At 36.1% G+C, this 24894-nt stretch overlaps 1 protein-coding gene across 7 annotated transcripts in view; it reads right to left on the bottom strand.

Moving 5' to 3' along the window:
* The window catches only part of LOC113570350 (threonine aspartase 1), a 51215-nt gene extending 34350 nt beyond the window's left edge, over positions 1–16865 (bottom strand). For 4 of the 7 annotated variants that reach the window (XR_004776463.2, XM_035529644.2, XM_035529647.2 and 1 more), the window contains exons 1-7: positions 16709–16865; positions 13580–13776; positions 9863–9930; positions 6955–7023; positions 4764–4884; positions 3696–3780; positions 988–1067 (exon numbers count right to left, since the gene is read on the bottom strand). Coding sequence is in view for 6 of the 7 variants with exons in the window: in XM_035529644.2 (XP_035385537.2) it covers positions 988–1067; positions 3696–3780; positions 4764–4884; positions 6955–7023; positions 9863–9930; positions 13580–13703 (547 nt within the window). In the remaining variant the exon portion in view is untranslated. Of the gene's footprint in view, positions 1–987; positions 1068–3695; positions 3781–4763; positions 4885–6954; positions 7024–9862; positions 9931–13579; positions 13777–16708 lie in introns of those variants that run through there. The other 3 variants (XM_035529646.2, XM_035529648.2, XM_035529649.2) reach the window with 3 other exon arrangements.
* Between the last annotated feature and the right edge of the window lie 8029 nt (positions 16866–24894).

Genomic DNA, 24894 nt, shown 5'->3' on the forward strand with positions numbered 1-24894 from the left:
TTTGTGTGTTTTTTTGTGGTTTTTTTTGGCACTACAGGGCACTATATTAACTGCACACGGCAGTTATTAATAAATTACAGCAGTTTTTTTTAGTCCTAGAGACTACAGGACTACTGGTGTGTTGCTATGCAGTTTGTGTATGTCAGGTCTATCTTCAAATGTAAAATCTGGTGTAATTCCGATGTATTAAATCCTTGCTTTCTAATGTGTCCATGAAAGATGGGCAAATAATAGAATGGGCTACCATATCCTCTGAGACCAGAGGTCCCCTTTTACTGTGCTATAACCATAGTTCACTGTCATATATTACAGCCAATTTTCCAAGTATGTTGTACAATACACTAACAGAATTCATTTGCAAGTTATAGTCATTCAAATGATAAATTAGAGTGGGCTGTGATGCCCAATCCTAGCACGCTGAGTGTATTTGTTGATTACCTGAAAAAAACGTTAGGAAAACCTTTAATTTCATCATGAAAGCCAACAGCTATTTTTGCAGTACCAATGATAAAACACAGACAGGTTCACTTAAACAGATTATATGATCACGCTTATTGACAGAGATACTATGAGTTTGGGATATCCCTTACTTGGCAACTGACTCCAGTTTGTACTATACTGTATGTTATTTTGAAATTGACTTTTGGGAGGTGGTCTGATCATTTCTGCTCATCTTGTCGTGCATGGCTGCTGGTAAGCTTAAAAAAAAACAAGTCTGTAAGTTCAATATTATTGCTTATCTAAAAGCTTTGAGTATGGTTTGACAATGGTTAAAGTGACTGAATATTTTGCATGTCCTAACACAAAATGAGGTACTTTTCCTTCCAGGTTCTAATATGAGGTGTTTTAGAATTCTGAAGAACATAAGACTTCACTCTTAAATTGGCCTTCAAATCAAATAATTCTGTTCAATCCTGTTCCGCAGCACTATAAAAAGCAAGCAGGTGTAGAGTACAATGAAGCAAATTGTATACATAAAATACTCACTCGTGGCCATCTTCTCTGAAGGACATGCAGGGATGCCATGACCAAGAGCCCACTGCTGCGCTCCTATTCCAACTAAAAAGCTGACAAACAGAAAAAATGAACCTATGTACTTAAAAAACATTTTCAGCTATTGCATGACATTAGCATATAACTGTAGCCTGCAACATCTCAAATGAAGAATGAGTGAGGAATCATTGAAACATTCAAAAAGGAGTAGAATACATGAAAAAAGATGTTTTTTCATGTATTCTACTCCTTTTTGAATGTTTCAATGATTCCTCACTCATTCTTCATTTGAAGCAAATACACTGCCAATTAATTGCACATTTTTCTCATTTACCAAAAGCAAATGCCATTAAGTCTATAATGGAGCCTCAATCAGACAGATTGTTTTATTTAAACTTAATATCATGAATATATTTTCAAGTTTGTACATCCCTACAAAAATCAAGATGCATGAAATCACATGCACACAAGTGAAACAGTAGTAAGCAAAGGTAAAGGTAAGCATGTATAATAACGAATACAATAAGATTGCAATAATTATACCAACAATAAAAAATTAAAGAGCATAAACAAAATATAATTTGTTAAATAAAGACAACAGAACCCCAATACTGATCTATGTCTAATTTTTTTGGCTTCATCATAAGGCATTGAACAAGTGAAACATTTTCAACAGTACCAAATATATTCTGATTGTACAAAAGTAACAAGACTGAGCACTGCAACACACCTGGAAAGCTGATTCAGCTCTACCTTTATAAAATGTAAATCTTTCAAATTAATAGAAAATAGATTAGAGTTTAGCCAACTGAGCCACAATGACACTGTACGCCTGACATGTTGCAGCTCAATATATTTTTTCAAACAAAACAGTTTGTTTGTTTGTTTTTTTTGTTTTTGTTTTTGTTTTAATTAAAACTTTTTGGGGGTGGGATGTAAACAGGCATCAAAAACAACTGGCTTGAGTTAACTGGCAGTTAATTTATCATGACCTACCACTCCAGTGACATCATCTGCGAACTGGACCTTTTTAAGAATTAATATAAGATATGGAGGCATTAATAATTTGATCAAGAGATTGAGGCAGGACCATGATGCTCTGATTACATTAGGCAAACAAGCTATTATATAGCAAATCACCTTGTATGTGTAATCAGTTTATTGTCTGTCTGTACAAGAAATGACTCTACACAACAACATTGGTTTTAGGTGTAGTGCCCTATGTATTAGTTGAAGAAAACAAAAAGCATCATGTGAACCACAGATTTAAGGTTTGATTTACCATTAAGAGACAAACTATTTAGAAACAGAATTCTGAAACCTGAACAAACCTCTGTTGGACAAACATCTCAACCTTTTCACAGAATTTAAAGATTTAAAAGTGATAGGTCACTAGTTCACTTCACTGCAGTGGTATCATTTCAGTAATGATATCAAAATCAGTATCGAAACAAAACTTTTGGTATCATGATAACACTATGCCCCAATAGGCATTCCCCTTGGGGGCCGCGATGACAAGCAAACAAAACCAATCCTACCACTGCAGTATTACATAATAAGAAACAAATGACTGGAGTAATTAACAAAGGGCTGTAGACATGATTGGGTTTTATAAGATAACACTATATTAATCCCCAGGGAAATTAAAGAAATAACCATCTACATAGATCTAAACAGCAATAATACATTAGTAGCCTTGTATAACTATTATGTTTACTACAAACAGTAAAGTCTATATTTTATAAAGTTATTTTAAAAGGCTGTTTGAAAAAGACAATTGTGTACTAATATTATTTATTACTATGCTGTAGCCTTGAAGAGTTAAATCATAAATATCGTCATGAATCAAGAACACATGATCAGCTGGTCTGGTTAGATGTGCTGCTACAATATCCAAATCATATCAACTCCCCTGATTCCCTTTAAAAGCTTAGCATGAGCCAGCCACATGACAATGACAATTTCACCAGAAAGTTTACGGATGACCAAAGAGATACTTGTCATGGAAGTACAGAGCTGTCACAATAAGATTTATGGCACTTGAAAAATTATAGTTGATCACTCTGATGAGAGTAAAATAAATAACTGTGAGTGTGATTAATTACTTGAACTATTTAATTTTCCTTGCATAATGACAATTGTTTATACACACACACACACACACTTTATTTTTTTATTTTTATATTTTACTCATTTTTATGTCCATACCTGAAGTGAGCAAAATATTGTGCTGCAATTGTGTTTGTGTTAAGAGCAGATCCCAAAGGAGGCGGTGGCACAAGTACAGTTTTAAGTCATAATGAGTTCAAAAATATTGTCACACCCTCTGTTGCGCCATTCCACCCACTCAGGTGCTCATTTATTTTTGTCTCAGGTGGACTTAACAAATGGCAATAGTATATGAGGATTTGATTTCCTTGTGCAAGTAGTTTATTATTAAATTATGGGTCTTCCAATAGTCATTATAAATAAATAAAATATAAGTATATTTCTCATGTATTGTCTTGCCAGCAATAATGTGTGTGCATCCTACAAAATTAGTAAAATATGGTAATAGGGGGCTCCAGTGTAGCATAAAATTAGAGCCCCTAGTGTCTTGTGAAATAAAGTGCTTGTAAGAAGGGACAAATAGGGCGTTAACAACAAAGCACATACACAAACAGCAAATTGATCAGTTACTTATGAGACAGAAGTGTGCTTACCAGGGAGGTATCCTCCCAGCTGAAAGCTTCCCCTTTTGTGCTTCATTCAGTAGTCTTCTAGCCACCAAGATCGGATTCTTAATTCCTAAGAAGAGAAAAACCATTACTTTATATACATGTTCCCAGGAACTTGTATAGTAGAAACACCTGCATTCGATAAAGTAATCTAACTGTCTCAGCCCTCAGATCTGAATAAGTGTGTTACACCATAGTACAATAGAAACAGATTCAACAATTACACGCAGTCAAAACAGTTGGCACTCATTTAGTCACCCTTTCTTTAATTTGTATTTATAGCTCCCTGAACTGTTAATCTATAGCCTTCAATTTCAGTTCTCAAATACTCAACAAACTGCTTTGTATATTGACAGCATTTATCTGTTTAATCCTTTTTATCCTCTTTTGTCCCTCCATTCTTCCATGGAAACCATTTGAAGCTATAGCTAGAAAACTTGGTAAAAACATTTATCGACCTCTTCTATCTTCATTTATTGCACCATCTTCCCATTGAAACCGATTGATTCTACAACCCCCTTCTTTTTTAAGTTGTGTTTCATGTTGATGAAACTATCACCTATTATCTTTTTTCATTTCTTTCATTGTCTTTATATTATAAAGAAGTTGCAACTCAAGCAAAATAAATACTTCCCAGATAAATAGCTTTTAGTTTGACTCGAGGTTAAAGCATCCTGATATCCTGAGGTTGACAATAAATAGCCAAAGATAATTATATTACACAACAAATCAAAAGGTGCTCCCTAAACTGCACCATGACTTAAAATCCTAGTAAAAAAATATTGCATTGCTACCATCAGCTTTATACTTATACACACAAATGCATACATTAAAGATAATACAATACAACAAAATGTAACAACTGTTACTCTAGATCAAAAACTAGGAGGAGAAAAAATTGTGAGGTTGTTCTAGATCAAAAACTGTGGGAGGAGAAATATTTGTGAGGAAATTTGTATGGAACAATATAATAAAAAGGGGAAAAAATCAAGGTAAATAAAATATTAACATTTCTGTTTCTCATGAACATTAATAGAAATTAAGAAAACCCACCAGTTAAAGCACCAACTGCTCCATAGTTTAATGATTTTCCATCCATGATGCTGGCATCACATTCAATATCCCCACACAAGTTCAGGTTGGAACCTGTACCAGCATTGGTGAATGGTGAGTCCTGCAAACAAACAAACAATAAGGATCACTGTATGCTTGCCCAAAACAAGTGTCATTTCATATTTCTTGTGTGTGAATTATTTTGAATTTGTATAGGTCTTGCACATCAATCAAAGACATTTAAGGGACAAGACATTTTGTGTTTAACAGGGTCTGTTATATACATTACAAACTTTTGCCCAACTGAAATATCCAATAAGAGATGCATTTCAGATTTTCTGATTAAAAAGCTAACTGGCACCTATCCTTCAACTGAAAAAAAAGAAAAAAAAGAAAAATCCAGCTGCAACAACATGGTTATTCTCAAAGTCCTTTAAGTGTTATTTTCTAAAAGCACCCTTAAGAGTTTTATTAGTGCACTGCTGCCTCACAGTGGGGCTGGGCAATATCTGAAAAATTAATTTCACAAACACAGATGTTTGTGCAAGCACAATATATTGAAAACTAATCATGCAATGCAGCTTGTGTATGGGTGTCCAAAAAGGCTGTCATATTGGCCAGCTTATCTGTAGTAGCTACAGATTTTTTTTTTTAACGATACAATAAATTGAAAAGCAAGAGTAACTCAACACTGGCTACCTCATCTGTAAATTAAAAAAGAACCCAACAAACTGTTTGTTCTCATAAACATATGGGTTTCATTAGAAAATACTAATCTTATCGTGGTCCTGATCAAACAGTATGAAGCAGCTAAAAACCTTAATGGATACGTAAAAATATTATGCAGCTTGGGTAATAGTTTACCCAGCTAGTTCCAAGTTACTTGATTTAAAAGTTACAACACTACCTCCTGGCTACTGGAAAATGTAGTTGCTACTGTACTATATTAATAAATAAGGTAGGTTAGTATGTGATTAACTTTTGCATGCTGTCAACTTTGTGCAGCATTGACTTTTGTTGTTGACAGTTTTACATATAAACAACTGATTTTGAACCTTATGTCAACTTCCAAGAGATTCAAAAACTTATTGCTTTATATTCACAAAAATCAGCTTTTAAATCACAGCTCATTTATTCACAGAGAAGCAACACAGCCCAAGATTAAAAAGTAGCTAAAATTTAATTTTCAACATCTCAACATGTTTCATAAACCTAAACGTTCAGCTAACATTGAATTAAATGGCCATCCATATTGTTTGTGCCGTTATGTGGGATACCTTGTTTCCTAATATTTATTTAGCACTTATGTAGTTCAAGGACACATTGGTGTTTCTACATCAAATACACATTATTTTTCAAGGTATTTCTTATACTGTGTATCAAAATACTGTGATCAAAAATGGGAGCATATTGGCCAATTGTGAGTTTTTGTTCTCAGTAAAACTCAGTAATTCAGCATTCACCCTTCTATGCAGCTGTTTACACAAGCTTGGAGAAAAGGGGCTCTTACCTTGCCGTAGTTACATGAGAACTACTCATCACAAACTCACATCTTCTTAGATAGATTACTTACAGCTACTTCATGTCAATTACTGTGAGATCCAAACTGCTAAAAATTTCAGGAGCGTTGCTCATCCTTATATTAATAGAAAGCTTACAGCATATGAACAAAGCACATCAGATAAATCTTTTTTAAATTATGTGCAGCAGTATCAGTACTGGTAAAACATTACAGCAGATATGACTGTATTTGATATAGATTATTGGTTACCAAAAAAATCATAATTATGTCTATAAAGGTGTCTCTGTAAATGATGATCGCCTTAAGTGTTGGCGTGTCATTTTGGTTCTTGCCTTTTTTCGTATTCAGACTGGACAAGGTAAGCTAGAAGATCCAAATGAAGCAGTATGTAATATTATAATAATAGTATGTATATTCTCAACCGTATAATGTGTGCTTCCTTACTCAGCTAGTGATAAGGATCATTGACATAAATGGTTGACCTCAAAGGAGGTGAAATCAATCAGATCAATGGTTTCCATGGCTCAACTGGCTATTGCTTATTTTTTCTCTCTCCACTTTAAAATACAACTGTAAAATAACAACAATACATGTTCCATTTGATTAAAACATTTTTATAGTATTCATGCTATAATCCAAACTAGTTTAGGAAAAGTAAAAAAGAAGCACCTCTAGCTCTATAAGAGCAGCAGTCACTGCCTCCAGGGCCATGGCTCCAGCTCTCAGCCTGTCCACAGCCTGCAAAAGATTAGGGAACATGAAAGCATGTAAAATTTCTTTCATGGCAAAAACAAAAAAACACTGGCACAAAAGAAGTGAGGCAAGTTTGGGTGTGTTAATTATTACTATACTGCATAAAAACATTTCCACACTGTCCATCATGTTAACAATAGACCCTTTTAATGTTTCGTTTTAAGACTTTTTTTTTGGCCTCCGTCATAACTTCACACAAAGACCACACACATCAACTGAATACGATGCTTGTAGATTCTTATTTATACAATGCCCATTTTTGGATAAAACAAATTTTCTTCAGGTCAACATTTTATTCAATTTTCTGCATTTTGTGTATTTTATTAATTAACTAAGCTAAACACAAAAGACTGTAAAACAGCACCTTATGCTAAAAAGGTGCCTAACTGAACTACAAAAAAACAAAAAAACAAACAAACAAACAAAACAAAAAAACCAGAAGAACGGTTCTTTGCTGCTTTTTGAGGACCCTTTAGCTTCCCACTGCACATAAAGTAAGAGTAAAATTTTGCATACAATGTTATTAACTAAGTCCTCATTATTGTCTCATTAAAGGTCAGATTGTCTATATATCATATAATCATATTTTATGAGTTCTTCATTTAAAATCAACATAATTCACAAACTTTCACAATTGTACAAATTTTTATGACAAAAGCCAAACTCTCACAATACACAGAACACTGCATAATGCCATTTGAAAAATACCATAAGATTTGGCACCCCTACTTGTTAGAATTCATAAGAATTATTCAGATCAATCTGAGCATCTCCAAATACAGTTTAAGAACTACCCTTGCAAAGGTATTTTTTTCCTCATGCACACTGGATCCACTAGCATTATGTTAAATCTAAGTGTGAGAACTGCTTTGTTGTTGGCTGCACAGGCCAGCATAAATTGCTACATCCATACAGTACAGAAGACCTCAATGGATAAAGGTTTTCATGGCAATGGCCCAGCTACAGTCGACAAAAACCTGTATGCACTAACCACTATGTATCTGACATCCTTTACAACATTAGTCAGTACAATGCATGCCTTGCAACAAAACCTTTCCTAAAAGAGGGATCAATACCAACTGTGTGAGGCTAAATTGGAAATGAAGAGGGAAATGAAGGGAAATGAAGATAAGTATTACAAAGAAATATGCTAGCTCAAGTGTTTCTTTGGCTGTTTAACACTAGCTAATGTTAAAGGTTGATGTATTAGCTAATGCAATTTTATAGAAAATGACTGGCGTTACTTACTGCAGGACCCAGGATCCACAATAACATTAATGCTATTAGTATGTTAGCTAGTTAAATGTCTGTAAGATGAACTTCACTTTATCAACGTTATTCACGACAGTAAAAGCAAAAGTTACAGTTGTGTTGCAGTCAGGTAATCAGGGGTTAATGACATTACAATGTGCATTATCTCCATCCTTAATTTGGCAAGCAAGCACACATTGCAGTGTGTGGCTATGTATTTTTTTATTTTTATTGTGTGTGTGTATGTGTGTGTGTGTGTGTGTGTGTGTGTGTGTGTGTGTGTGTGTGTGTGTGTGTGTGTGTGAGACTGCAAAATTAGTCCTGACATCACAGCAAACTCAGGGTCCAACTTTGGTTCAATCACATATGACTTCACTGCTATGTTGTCTCTGGCAGCAATGTTTATCCCAGGGTTCACACGAAAGGGGCAGTGAGTAGTTATCTTATCATTTAAAGGAACAGGCACTCAAATTGGACATTCTGAACAGGGTGAGAAAGGTACAGTGGTATTCGATCGTTTTGGTATTGTGACCAAATGTAATTTTGTGACTCTCTGAATAATTTCATTAAAATTCCAACTTGTGTAAAGGGGACACAAGATGACAGGGAATGCCTGAGAGGAAGCTGCCATCCTAGTTCCTCTTGTACATTTCCAACCCAGGTTTCTGATAAAATGTTTGGTTTTTCTTGGATTATATAAAATGACTGAGGTAGTTAGTTTATTTGGGAGAGGGTGTGTGTTTATTTATTTATTTATTTTTACTTTTTTCCCCTCTTCATTTTAAACAAAGTCTCTGTGTTGCTCTGGGAATTCTTTACAATAAATCTCACATTTACCTGGCATCCTTACCAATGCAGAGCAAAGCACAACAAATACATTACTGAGAACGTTTTGGGCATTCAATATTTGGTCATTATTACTTTTTCAAATTATTCTGCCTAATCCTAAACATAAAAGTGTACACAAGACAAAAATCACATAAATAATCAGTGTTTCACATATTATAGTATTTAGCAGGTTGAGTGCTTTGTTTTAATTTTTCTGTGTATTTACTGAATAAGTTATATTAACCCACATTAGTAGATATGCACCGCTTGCAACAAAGAGATAACTACAATAAACACTCCAAATTCATGGTTGTATGATGCTGGATGCTCATGCAATCATCTGTGCAAAAAAGTATAATCCAGCCTTTACCTTGTGCAATATCAGATGTGGAATCAGTGTGAAACCACAGAAAGAAATGTTTTACCACGATTTACTAAAGGTTACAGATTATGCTGACTTTTTCTTAGTCCTGATAAGGATACATTCTGAAATGGTGGAAACTTATTTCATACACGCACAGAAGCTTATTTTCACAGTTTAAAACAGCAATATCAAAATTTTGCATTCTTGCAGATTTAAAAAATGCATATCATAGGAAATTATGTTAGCGCTTGTATATGTTACTGGGCTTAATTATTGATGTTACCTGTGAAAAACAAAGAATCACACTAATGTTTGAAGAGAAGAATAAAAATACTAGAATACCAAAAGGAAAATAATGTTAAAAAACCCATATGTACTCACTTTCTGGCAAGCCCTCTTGCACACATGTTTATACTCCTTGGCTTTGGATTCTGAATGATACCCTGCCCCTGTGGTAGCAAAAAAATTAGGGGACATTATAATTTTCCTTATTTGCTTTAACAATTTGTTAATTCAGATGTTACATTTTCAAACTCAAAGGGCAAATATACCCCTGAGGTCTGACAGAATTTAGTTTACTCCTTTAGTTACTGAGAACACTCTGCTGTTGTCAATTATGTTAAGTATAGATTTTCTTTTAATTTAGCTCATTAAGAATTTCCAAAATTGCAAACAATGTTAGCTCATTTGAGAAAAACATTGGTGGGTTAAGATGTTTAAACTTTATGGTGCCATATTTCTTTAGTGGATGAAAAAAGGCTCACTGCAAAATAACAGGGAAAAAAAACAAAAAAAAAAACACACATTCCATAAGTTGTAACTATATTCTCGTGATGAGGAAAGAGCAGACCCACTTTATATCACAAGTCTAATACATATGTCCTTACACATGAATATCAACAACTATAACTACTAAGGATGTAGAGCTACAGATTACAGTATTACAGTTTATGTACATATATATCAACTTTGGTTTTGGTTTATGCAAGTATAAGTGTATATATGCTGAAGTGCAGATGTTTTTGTTTGCAAAAGGATGTAACTACCTACATTATGGTATTTTGCCCCAGTAAATACCATTTAGAAGAAAATTTAAACTGTAACAGTTTAACTAAACCAAAGTGAGATTTTAAACCAGACTGTACTTTTTTGACAGTACTTTTAACTGCAGCCTAGGGTATCAATTCTGGTTTCTATTTGGTTACATCACAAATATAATAACAAATAATTTACACTTTCAGTGGACTGTTCCTGTGCTATTTCTATTAAATTTGATACAAGTGTGAACTAATACAGCTATTGAACTAAGCTGTATTACATTTGCAACATACAAACTAGTTACAAGTATAGTTGCCTGAATAGTGTAACTACACTAGCATTACAGAAACAACAAGTGGGTTTAAAAGGTCTATCTAAAATTGCAATTATTCTTATCACAGTGACAACATTTACAGCATTTAGCTGACGCTTTTATCCAAAGCAACTTACAATTATGACTGAGTACAACTTGAGCAATTGAGGGGTAAGGGCCTTGCTCAGGGGCCCAAACCAGCAACCATCTGATTACAAGTCAAGTACCTTAACCACTGAGTTATCACTGACAACAACTGAAGCCCTAAAACAAGAGCTATTCTTGCATCATAATTATATATGTACATACTGCTGACATGGTTGATTATTGTCCTGTATTTTGTGGTATTATTTATGTATGTTGAATCATATGAATACTGTAAAGAACCAAACACCAGAAAGCTTATCTAGAATAGCTGAAATTAACACTGATGAAGGGATTGACATTTTCAAAGCAAATTCCATTTTATGAAACCATCTGTACTTTTTCCCCCTCAAAAGGAAAAATACCAGGTCAGCATGAAGGTTTTCATTTTCACTAAATGCATAACTTGCTTTCAGCAGTGATTTAGGCTAGACTCCATTATCCCAAGCACTGTAAGATATAAGATCTGAGAAAAAGCTATAGACCTGGGGGTACCCTCATGCAACATGATTGAATTATTATTGCATTATTTATGAAAAAATAAATATAGAATGAATAAATAAATATGGAATTATTTACATTTTGAATTATGTGAGTGTAGTGCTAGCATTGGTCAAGTTGCTTACAGCACAAAATTGTACTGTTAAGAGCACCAGTTTGAATATTGCAGCATTCTGAGATTTCAGACCTGCAAAATGTCAATACTACAATAACAATTAACAAATTACATATTGTGCAAACATAACCTGCATTTCGCTTATTCTCCTCAAGGCCCAAATATAGATGTTTCATACCCCCTTTAGAGGTTACCTAAAAGTCAGTAAAATCCAATAAATGTCCACAAGACTTAATTTTATTAAATGACCAAAATTCATAAAATGACAGTGACAAATGATTCAGTCTATGCTCATGTGTTGTACGTAAATATATTTATAGCTAGGTCATCAACATAAGCAAGGTAGAAGTTTAAACTTGGACAGCAATGTTATAATTTTTGAACATCTGAACCCTTCCCTTTCATACTGTTCCCAGGCCAGCTACTGAGAAAGTGGACAAATAAAATGGGCACCAAACAGAAATTTCAGTTATATAAGGTCCCCTAAATTCCAACATAATTGAGCATTCAAAAGTGCAAAAAATCTAAACTAAAAATGCACAAAGCATAAATCCTCCAGCACTTAGAATGAATTTCTGTTGGCAAAACCACAATTAAGAAAACTACACAAACTACACTTTTACCTAACTTAGTGAGAATATATAACTGTGAATGTGCTTTGTTGATTTTAGCCTTTGCACTTTCTATAAGCAATTTAGAAATGTAAAATAAATAAAACAAATAAATTAAAATTGATTGAATGAAACTGATATGTGAGAATGATTAGCTATGCTTGTATGTGTCCTTTTCATCTGAAATGAGATAGTAGATGGCTCCTAAATGAAACACCTTCACATAGCATATACTCAAAAGGTATAAAGAAATTTAGGGGAATAGTATTGCAATAGTAAGTGTCCATTTCGGCGGTAGCTGTCAAAGTATGTAGCATTTTGGACAACACGTGCATGCATCTAAGTTTAAAGACTCTCCCAGTAAAATGCATCAGACGAAACCTATCTGCAAAGACATTTTATATCCTTTTAGTCTATAGCAAAGACACACCTCTGTTCAATGGTTGAAAAAAAAAGTGGTATAACTCATATCAGATTTACAAATGTCTTATCCTGTATAATGTGTATTCAACAGATACACAGATCAGCCACAACATTAAATCACTGACAGGTGAACTGAATAACATTGATTATCTCACTACAACAGCACCTGTGAAGTGGTGAGATATGTTATGTCTATTCTTGAAGCTGATGTGTTGGAAGCAGGAAAAATGGTCGAGCGTATAGATCTGAATGAATTTAACAACATTCAAATTGTATGACTAGATGACTGGGTCAGTGCATCGCAAAAAATGGTAGGTCTTGTGGTGTTCTTGGTATGCTCTACTAAGTGAGCATCACCAGACAACTTACAGGACTTAGTGGATGTGCTGCTAATGTCTTAGTAGTAGATACCCCAGCACAAAGGTCTTGTGGGGCTTGTATCTTGGTGGGTCCGGGCTGTTTTGGTGGCACAAGGGGGACCTACACAATATTAAGCAGCTAGTTTTAATGTTATGGCTGATCATTGTAGTCATATTTGCATTCTGAAATGGTCTGTTATGTGGTAAGCTTTCGAATGGAAGACAAAATTATACAGTATAGGCTGTATATCTATGTAAAATTGATTGAATGAACAACTGATATCTGAGTTGCTATATTAGCTATACTTGTATATGCCCTGCATATATCCAAAGCAACTTACAATTATGGTTGAGTACAATTTGAGCAATTGAGGGTAAGGGCCTTGCTCAGGGGCCCAACAGTGGCACTGTAGCAGCAGTGGGGCTTGAACTGACAACCTTCTGATTACTAGTCAAGCACCTTTACCACTGAGCTACCAATAACCAGCTACCAGTACTACTACTGCTACTATGGTAGATGACTCCTAAATGAAACACCTTCAAGTAGCATATGTTAAAAAGGAAAAAATATTACACCTGAATTCAAACACAAACCTGCATGCACCAGAACAAAGCCCATAGCTTTGTACACCCTGCTGGAAATGTTCTGCGTAGAACCTGAATAATTTAGTTGGGACACAGTCCCTGTGCAACCTGTTAAGTTTATTACTTCCTCCATGACCCATATGCAGCAGCAATTGCATCTTGTCCCATCAATCACTCAAAATATTTGCATTCTGGCCCTCTGAGTCCTGAAGAAATAAAACATAAGAGGAAAAAGAGAAGCTTAATGTTTCAAGACCCAATAAGAAAAATTTACTGAAGATAATGTTTCAGTTTGATTCAAGCAAACTGATATGCCACAATGCATGGAAATGACATTATGAAACAATAATAGAACACCAAAAGTCAGAGGTCAATTTTTTCCCACTTTCATTAAGTCATTAACAGAGAGTAGTGTTATTTGTATGTTACTTACAGTGATAAACCTAGGTTTATTTGTTTCTGCCATTATGAGCAGCACACAGTAAATGACTAAACATAGTAATATACAGTTGTGGCCAAAAGTTGAGACTAGTACACATCAGTTTTTTATGGTGGCAGTTTGCATTAACTCTAGATTGTGAAGAGTGATCAGATGAATTGCAATTAATTGCAAAGTCATTTCTTGCCATGAAAATGAACTTAATCACAAAAATCATTGCATTCCAGCCACTGTATTTCAACACCGACACAAAATGCCCTGCTAATATCATTTCAGTGATGATCTCATTAGCTCAGGAGAAAGTGATAAGGATAAGGCATCTGACATCACATTGTCATGCCATGGTAACCATGGTTACCTCTAAGGAAACATGTGCAGTCATGCTTGCATCGCATCAAAATGGCTTCACAGGCAAGGACATTGCTGCTTGTAAGATAGTACCTAAATTGACCATTTATCAAATCATCAAGAACTTCAAGGAGAGCGGTTCAATTGCAGTGAATAAGGCTTCAAGGCACCCAAGAAAGTCAAGCAAGCACCAGAACCATCTCCTAAAGAGGATGCAGCTACAGGATCGGGTCACCACCAGTGCAGAGCTTACTCAGGAATAGCTAAAGGCAGGTGTGAGGGCATCTGCACACACAGTGAAGCAAAGGCTTTTGGAGGATGGCTTGGTGTCAAGAAGGGCATCAAAGAAGCCACTTCTCTCCAAGAAAAACATCAAGGACAGACTGACATTCTGCAGGAAGTATAGGGATTGGACTGCAGAGGACTGGGGTAAAGTTATTTTCTCTGATGAAGCCCCCTTCAGACTGTTTGGGACATCTGGACAAATGATGATTGTCCAGAGAAGAAAAAGTAAGTCATGTGTCATGGCAACAATGAGGCTTCCTGAGACCATTCATGTGTGGGGTTTTTTCTCATCCAAGGGAGTGGGTTTGCTCAAAATTGTGCCTAAGAACACTGCCATGAATAAGGAATGGTATCATAACATCCTCCAAGAGCAATTTCTCCCAACGATCCAGGAGCAATTTGGTGATGAATAATGCTTTTTCGAGCATGACTGAGCATCATGTCACAAAGCAAAAGTGATGACCAAGTGGCTCGGTGAGCAAGACATTGAAATGTGGCATCCAATTTTGCACCTCCCCAGATCTGAATCCCATTGAGAACCTGTGGTCAATCCTCAAAAAGCAGGTGGGCAAACACAGAAACTGATCAACTCCAAGCAGTGATTAGGCAAGAATTTTGCCCAGAAGCTGATATCCAGCAAGCCAAGGTGAATTGCAGAAGTCTTAAAAAAGAAGGGTCAACACTGTAAATATTTAATCTTTGCTTAAACTTGATGTATTTGTCAATACAAAGTTAAAAACTTATGAAATGTTTATAATTGTACTTCACTATACCATATAAACATCTGGCAAAAGTATCTTTCAAAAAAAAAGAGGCCAAAATTTGTTACTCAACTTTTGGCCACGACTGTAGACCTTGACAAACTCTGAACCATGTCTCAAAAAACACCATGCACTTACTTCAATGAACTGTATCTATACTTTATTCAATTAGAATGAAGCACATTAGAAATAAACGTTTTGTTGTTCATAACCCACCCACTTCACTGCCAGTAATCTAACTGTTGTGATTGCACTTTAAAACACCAGGACCGGTATGAATAAGACTGTGTTAATATGTAAGCAATAAATATATCCCAAACGAAACGTTTACCGTTTCAGTGTAGTTTTCACAAAGTATAATTATAAAGCAATGAAAACAACCAATGTATTACATAACGAAGCCCCACAGCAACAGCTGCACTTCGTTCTTTTGACCACCAGGTGCCATTGACGTGCACTATGTTGAAAATCTTTAAGGAAACCCTTGCTCAGTACGTTTCACCACCACTACCACCTAAGGTAGCTAACAAAACTCACCACCGCATCTAAGTTTCTGCAGTTTCCAAGCATTCCCCTAATACACCTGAGTCTGCTGCAGGTGCGGGTTTGTCTTATGGGTTAAATTGGTTAGGGTTGTTATGGTTACACTTTACTGGTCTAGCTATAAAGTGTTTTGAGTGTGGGATCCCTAAAACCAGAAGCGAGAAGTAGCTAAACTACTCAAAGTGTATTTATCCTAAATTGATGTTGCTTTGCTCTTCGCGGTATTACTAGCTAGAATTTTAAATTATATTAGTCAGTTAAGCAAACCGTTTATAAACTACCGAAAACTAGTATTGTTTAATAAAAGTCAATGTTCTTTGTCTACTAATACGTCAAATTGAATTATGCTAACCCTGGGGTTTATGATTTAGCTAAGCTAAATAATACTCGAGCAATTAAAAGTTTATGATACGACTGTCTAGCTGGCTGGCTAATTGTGTTGCTAACTCGCTAGCTAACCTAGCGTTACCTAGAAGTTAAAGACACATCGTCAAACACCACTGAAAACTGCTGCATCGAAGTATGCAGGTAGCTATGACTGTACATGAACAACGTAAAGCCCTCTGACGTTATAAGCCATAGCTAGGGTGAGCTAATTCCCCAGCCATACGTGTTTTATACGTTTCATACCTAACCTGGTGTTTTAAATAGTTGTGTCGCCAGCATTCCCACATTTTCAGAATTAGCTTGTTAAAGAAAACTTAACAAGTTCTAAGTTCGATGATAGTTTTCGGTGTAGTGAAATTAGTGATAAATACATACATCAACATTAGATCCGCTGCATCTTTTTTGAGAATACATTTTATATTTAATAGCGGCGTTGCTAATTTCTTCTTCGTTGGCGTCTGCCGCCGCTGCTTCTTCTTCTTTAGTTTACAGTGGTTTTCCACCACAGGACCGTCGCCACCTTCTGTGTTGGAGCGTGAAGTTGCTCGAAAAGAGAATAGATTTTTGCATTTTACATTCGCAGGCCTATAAAGCAATAACTACCAAATTTTCAGAAAAGCTTTATCTTAAGCCCATTCACTTCTTGTGCTGTTTGAAATAAGTTATGTCCCGTTTCAGAGCCATGGGGCGTTCCACTTATTTATATAGAGCTTCTAACAACAACTGCTGCGACAAAGCAGATTTACGTATGTCAGAGTCCAAGCCCCAAGTGAGCAAGCCGGTGGCAAGTAAAAACTCCTTAATAAAGTTATTTTCATGTGGGTTCATTTCATTTGGGTTTTATGTAAAACTGTTCTACAGGGGTAGTTTTGTGTGTGTGTGTGTGTGTGGTGATGAATTCTAATTAATTTTTTTCTTTGCAAATGGAAAACACAAGCCCAATTTTGGTGGAAGTGACCCAGCTCTGGTTTGAGTTTTCATCCAGATCCAGCAGCCAGTTCAAAAGACATAATTGGTGAAAATCAGTAGTGTATGACTTTGGTCATCTTTTTATGTCTCAAAAACAGCTCTCCATTACTTTCAGAATTAAAATTTTAAACTATATATATATATATATATATATATATATATATATATATATATATATATATATATATATATATATATATGTATGTAAAAATCTTATATATTTTTTTACTTCAGGATCTGTTGGAGCCACTTTGCTGTTGGCCTCAGTGTGTTGGATTGTTCTTCCATCACAGTAGTCAACCTAAAAGTATTCAGTATCCTGTATTCATTTCCCATTTTGTATATACATAAAATAACTAAGGGTTGGGTGCGTCAGAGTAATACACTTTTGTCCTGAAAAAACAGTTAAACATTAAAAACATTTCTCAAAAAGTCAGAGTGTGAGGTCCGAACTATCTGTTTTAGAAAAAAAGTGTATACCACAGCTGCTCTGTTTAATCTTAAAACAAAAATCTATGAGCCTCTCCCATGATTGTGGTTTCCATGTTGCCAAACCTAGAAGTACACTGACCTAAATGGAAAACTGCAAGATTTTGGAAATGTTTTGCGAGCTCATGCAAAGTTTTTACAAAAGTAATTTTTTTTACCCATTGATTTTTTTCCCTTCCATGTCCTTTCCAATATTAAGGATTTAAACATCATTACCATAATACAGAGCTGTACGGTAGTAATGATGTCTAAATCGTGACTAAAATATTTCTTGTATGTGATTCCTATGTATGGAAGCCTTAAATGTCCTTTGATTTACATCTTTTTTACTCAGTTTTACCATCATAACTATTTAATTATATTTGTTTTATTGAGAGCTCAAATTATTTATTTCATTATCACAGTGTGTCAAACACTGTTTTCTTGTGATAATTTTATTAAAAGCATGATCACATTGAAATTACCAAAGGAAAGAAACATAAGGACTTATCAACCTTCTAAAGGGCTCAACTCTGGTAGAAAGGTTTCTATAGAATGACCTGTAATATCCAGCCATACCTAAACATTTATGTAACTCACGACATGTGGTTGAGACAGGATAATTCTGTCCATTTTTGCATCCAAGGAGTGAACATAAGCACCACCCATTTGCTTTCCCAGGTAGGTGACTGTAGCTTTGGCAAATTCACATTGTGCCAAATTTAAAGTCCGAGACATTTTTCAAATGTTGAAAAAGAACATGCAAGGACTGCACATGACTTGTCCAATCAGGTGAATACACAACCAAATCATTGAGATAAGCAGACCAATCTGGCATATCACCTAAAATGGTGTTGATCAGTCTGTGGAAGGTGGCAGGTGCATTCTTAAGTCCAAAAGCCATAACAGTGTACTGCATAAAATCATAAGGATTGACAAAAGAAAGCTCCGAAGCCTCAGCAGTTAAATGGACTAACCTTTCAGCATATTGAATTTACTTACAAAACAAGCAGCACCAACATTATCAATACAAATCATCCATATGTGGTAAAGCGTATGAATCAGAAACAGTGACTGCTTTTGCCTTCCTATAATCCGTAAGGAGCCTACATTTTCCATCTAGTTTAGAAACCAACAAACAAGGCGAACTCCATGGACTATTGCTGGGCTTAGCAAAGCTATGATCCACCAGGTACTTCATTTCTTGTTTTATAAGAGCCTTTTTGGTAGCATTAACATGACATGGGTGCTGTTTCATCTGATTTGCAACAGTAACTTTAATATCATGTTGCAACACGTGTTTGAGTTGGATCACCAAATATCGGGAAAAACTTAAATCAGTGATATCTTTCTGATGTTCTTCTGATAAATTAATAATTTTAGAAGACAACTGTATCAAAACCTCAGAATTAAAAAGCTTGGCACTGGGAATGGATTTACCAAACTGGGCACAGCATCAGGTTTTTGAACGTCTCTATGATGATATGATTTCAACATATTGATTTGACAGACATGAGAACTTTTTGGATGTTCAGGAGTTTTAATAATGTAATCTGTTTCTCTCAGCTTTTTCTCCACAACATATGGTCCAGAAAAATGAGCTGCAAGAGACAAACCAGAAACACGCAGCAAAGCCAACACTCAGTCTCCTGGGTTAAAACTACGAGATGCTGCCTTTTTATTGAAAGTTTCCTTCATTTTAGTCTGCGCCGACTTCAGAGCTTCCTGAGCAACATCCCGTGCATTATGTAACCTCTTACAAAGTGCGCTGACATTCTAAAACATGATGCAGCTTTTGCATTGTATCAGTAGCCATAAAACACTGTTTCAAAAGCTTCAAGGGTCCATGTACTGCATGACCAAACACCAATTCAGGAGGACTAAAAGAAAGACATTCTTGAACGGCTTCTTGGGCTGCAAACAAAACAAGAGGAACTCTATCATCCCACACTTTATTTGTCTCAAAACAATACTTACGAAGCATTGACTTTAAGGACTGATGGAAACATTCCAGGGCACCCTGTGATTTTGGGTGATAAGGACTAGAGATAGCATGCTTGATTTTCAGACTCTCTGTAACAGTTTCGATAAAAAATGCATACACTGATCAGCCTGGATCACTTTAGGCATGCCAAACATAGAAAAGAACTTCACTAAGGCTTGAACAATACTTGAAGTAATCCTACATCGTGGTATGGCCTCTGGAAAAAGCATAGTGGCATACATGATAATAAGCAGGAATTGATTTCCCGACTTTGATTTAGATAATGGCCCAATGCAATCTACTAATACCCACTCAAAAGGTTCACCTATAACTGGGATGGGCCGTGCTGGAGCTGGCGGAACAGGTTGATTAGGCTTACCAGTACTCTGGGAAGCATGGCACGTATGATAATAGGTAACAATGTCTTTTTTTACTGCAGGCCAAAAGAAGTGTTTTAAAACCTAATGGTAGGCTTTAGTGACACGCAAGTGACCGGACCATGGACCATCATGAGCAAGATTTAAAACATACTGCCAATACTTTATGGACACCACAATTGTGTACGCAGTGTTAAGTTCAGGTTTAACAACCGGTTTCTACCTATGCATTAAAATTTCATCACTGAGATAATGTCACTTGCTTACTACCCATTTCATCTTTACTACTCAGAATAGTAAAATACTTGATTAAACTATTATCTGTTTTTTGTACTGCTATAAGATGATCATGTCCAACCACACAAACTGCTGACTTTTTACTTCATCTGGCTTACTCTTCTTCTGTTCACATTCAGTCAGTGTAACAGGGCTCAGCAGTTTATCCACTTCTGTGTTCATACACAGAAATTTATCAGACAAATTTGCAATCACCCACTGTGCATGGCTGAGCCTGTCTAAGTACACACACAAGAAAAACATCCAGCTGTTCCCCAGTCCTATCAACAGGGGAATCTAAAACATCTAAATGAGGCAAAACCTGCAATGTTATTCCCCAAAAACAACTGAATTCCACTAACAGGCAATTTTAAACAGACCTGACAGCAACTCACTAGTTAACTGAATAAAGTGCAAAGGTGCTTTAACATATCCCATTTCAAAACCCTAACATACAACATGTGAACTGCAATGACACATCTGAAAATGGTAAAACTCCTACTAAAACAAAAGATTGGGATGCCCCAGTATCTCTTAATTTTAACAGGTGTAAAATCACCTACTTTTTACAAACACAACCATCTAAAACAAAAGGCTTGTATAATGGGTCTACAGTGGTGTGAAAGTGTTTGCCCACTTCCTGATATCCTTTTTTTTTTGCATGTTTGTCACTCTAAAATGTTTCAGATCTAACAAATTTAAATATTAGACAAAGAACACAAGTAAACACAAAATGCAGTTTTTAAATTAAGGTTTTTATTGTTAAGGGGGAAAAAATCCAAACCTATATGGCCCTGTGTGAAAAAGTGATTAAACCTAATAACTGGTTGGGCCACCCTTAGCAGCAACAATTGCAATCAATCATTTGCGATAACTGGCAATGAGTCTTTTACAGCACTGTGGAGGAATTTTGGCCCACTCATCTTTGCAGAATTGTTGTAATTTGGCCACATTGGAGTGTTTTCGAACATGAACTGCCTTTTTAAGGTCATGCCACAGCATCTCAATTGAATTCAGGTCAGAACTTTGACTAGGCCACTCCAAAGTCTTCATTTTGTTTTTCTTAAGCCATTCAGAGGTGAACTTGCTGGTGTGTTTTGGATCATTGTCCTGCTGCAGAACACGCTTCAGCTTGAGGTCATGAACAGATGGCTGGACATTCTCCTTCAGGATTTCTTGGGAGACAGCAGAATTCATGGTTCCATTTACCACAGCAAGTCTTCCAGGTCCTGAAGCAGCAAAACAGCCCAAGACCATCATACTAATACCACCATATTTTACTGTTGATATGATGTTCCTTTTCTGAAATGCTGTGTTACTTTTACACCAGATGTAATGGGACATACACCTTCCAAAAACTTCAACTTTTGTCTCATCAGTCCACAGAGTATTTTCCCAAAAGTCTTGGGGATCATCAAGATGTTTTTTAGCAAAACTGAGATGAGACCTTATGTTCTTTTTGCTCAGCAGTGGTTTTCGTCTTGGAACTCTGCCATGCAGGCCATTTTTGGCCAGTCTCTTTCTTATGGTGGAGTCATGAGCACTGACCTTAACTGAGGCTAGTGAGGCCTGTAGTTCTTTGGATGTTGTTGTGGGGTCTTTTGTGATCTCTTGGATGAGTCATCACTGCGCACTTGGGGTAATTTTGGTCAGCCAACTAGTCCTGGACAGGTTCACCACTGTTCCACTGTTTCACCATTTGTGGATAATGGCTCTCACAGTGGTTCGCTGGAGTCCCAAAGCTTTAAAAATGGCTTTATAACCTTTTTCCAGACTGATAGATCTCAATTACTTTGTATCTCATTTGTTCCTGAATTTCTTTGACTCACAGCATGTTGTCTAGCTTTTGAAGATATTTTGGTCTACTTCACTTTGTCAGGCAGGTCCTATTTAAGTGATTTCTTGATTGAGAACAGGTGTGGCAATAATCAGGCCTAGGTGTGACTAGAGAAATTGAACTCAGCTTTCCAAAGATATGATAAACCACATTTAATTTTTGTTTATTGTAATTTGTTTGTCATTTACAAACTGCATTTTGTGTTTACATGTGTTATCCTTGTCTAGTATTTACATTTGTTTGATGATCTGAAACATTTAAGTGTGACAAACATGCAAAAAAAAAAAGATATCAAGAAGGGGGCAAACACTTTTTCACACCACTGCTCTAGATCAAATACTTGACTATACTGGGCCCACAAATGATAATCCATTTGAAGCTAGGCTATCTGAACCAGCACCATGACTACTTTGCCTTTTTTGTTTTCCCTTAAGCACCAGACAATTCACTGCAATAATAGCACTCTCTGGTCCCCTGGGACCATGGAGATGATCAGCCAGTTTGCTTCGGTTTAAATCGGCCTTCAGTCGGGCATTGTACATCAGTTGCACTACAATTTTGTTTATGAGTGAGTACGAACGTATCTGCGCAAATAGCCGCTTGCAATGCAGTAACAACCTCTCGCTCATTCAAATATACTACCACACGTTCCGAAAGAATGATAAGCTCTCTAATTGATTCAAAATCAATGGATTTACTGACACTACACCACTTATCAAACACGATAGACTTCTCCTTTTCGAACTCTGTATAAGATTGTGTAGATAGCTTCTTATGAGTTTTGAAGCTTTGTCTGTAAGCCTCTTGCATACACATCCTCTTAGTATAGTTGCCTTCACTACTTCATACTGTGAGCTATTTAGTGACAAAGTGGAACAAGCTTCTTGTGCTTTACCTACCAACTTACATTTTACTAATATTTCCCATATATGTTCTGGTCAGTGAAGGGCAGTGATGAGCTTCTCAAAAGCACTGAAGGAGGTACTTTGCTTTCTCTAAAAGGAGCTCTAGTTCAGTGGGCACAGCAGACACTGCCCTGAGTCTGAACACCTGCTTGTACCAACACAAGCCCATCAGTGGGAGTATTGGAGAGTCAGGAAATCATAGGTGCAAGGCTATGTCAAATGGTCTGGACATGATATGACATGCAGTGTCTAGTATGAGACAGTAACTCCCAACCATGTGACAGCCTTGCACCTAGTAAACAGTATAGGACAGCATGACATGAGAGAGAAACTGACAGACAGACAAAGAAACAGAGAGAGAAAAACAACTATTTACAGAAGTGAGAGTTACATTATATAGAAAATTTAACAATTCCCATTTTTTATTCCTTCAGAATAACATCTGCAATGCAAGATTCTTCCACACAGACTGGGTGTCTATTAGAGAGAAAAAGCCCCAGCCTACCCACTTTTGTGCAGCAGGGTTAATACCCCAGGTGAAATCAAATGTATTTATTTATTTTCCAAATGTCAGTAACTGACATTGTCAGACACATACTATTTCTAATATATAACACAATCATTAGAATAAAGGACATAGTCTTTACGTTTTTGTTTGTAATTATGTAGGCTGCAGGCAATTTATTTGTTATTCAGGAATAATGCAGTCAAAGTACTTGAAATTAGTTCTTGGATACATTTTATCACTATAGGGATGTAGCAAGGAATAATAAAAACAATCACGATGGGTAAAACAACCATCAGAATGAGATGAAGCCAACCACCCCACATTGTCTCTACCCAAGTGAGATGAATGTATCATGTATCAGTGTGAGCTGAAGTCGAAACTGCATGCATCATATCATTAATAATACGAGTAATTCTGTGTGAATAATCAACAATATAAAAACAGCAAGAAGCATGTAAAACCCTACACACCCCTCCCGCTTTTGCCAGCAGGAGTTCAAAAGCCAAATGAGCCAAACGATACTGTTTGCAAAGCAGCCAACTGACTGATAACGAAGCATGTAAAGTATTAGCCAATTTCAAAACCTGCCAACCTAGCCCATTAATCAAAGCAACAGTTGTGCCACTTCCCAAAAACAACGACTGGCCTATAGCCGATAATGGAGTAGTCCATGGGTCTCAAAGTATAACCAATGAACTTTTCAGGAACAGCTACCAGTCCAATGAACATGACTTATTTCCAGAAAACCATACCATAGAATCAGTAGCGGAAACACCAGTAAAAGGGCAGGGGAAATGTTTAGACTCTCTATATGAACACAACATAAAAGCACTCTTTTGACTTATATAAAGACCATGATTAATATCTATGTAATGAGACCACTCCCAGTAGTGGAATCAAATGTATTTGACATCATATGACAGTTTTTGAGTACAAATAAAACATGCTTCTGATATTAACTTAATAGTTTTTGCAACTTCTGTGATACAATATCTGCTATTAATATATTATCAATCACCCCCCTTGTCACCCACTGTGTAAATGACCCACAAGAAAGAGTAAGAAAGATATGGGCAACATCAGTCAAGCCAGGGTCATTAACTAAGTATGTGAGAGAAAACTATAAGTAAAAGTACAATCAGATGGACCAATATAGGGGCAAGTTGTCCCCTCTTTGGCTGCGTGTTTGGCCACAGTGTCAGCTAAATAAGTGCAGAATGGAAAATAGGCTTACCAT

Source organism: Electrophorus electricus, chromosome 5 (genome assembly GCF_041902795.1).
Source record: "Electrophorus electricus isolate QZ-2024a chromosome 5, ASM4190279v1, whole genome shotgun sequence".
Classification (NCBI taxonomy): domain Eukaryota; kingdom Metazoa; phylum Chordata; class Actinopteri; order Gymnotiformes; family Gymnotidae; genus Electrophorus; species Electrophorus electricus.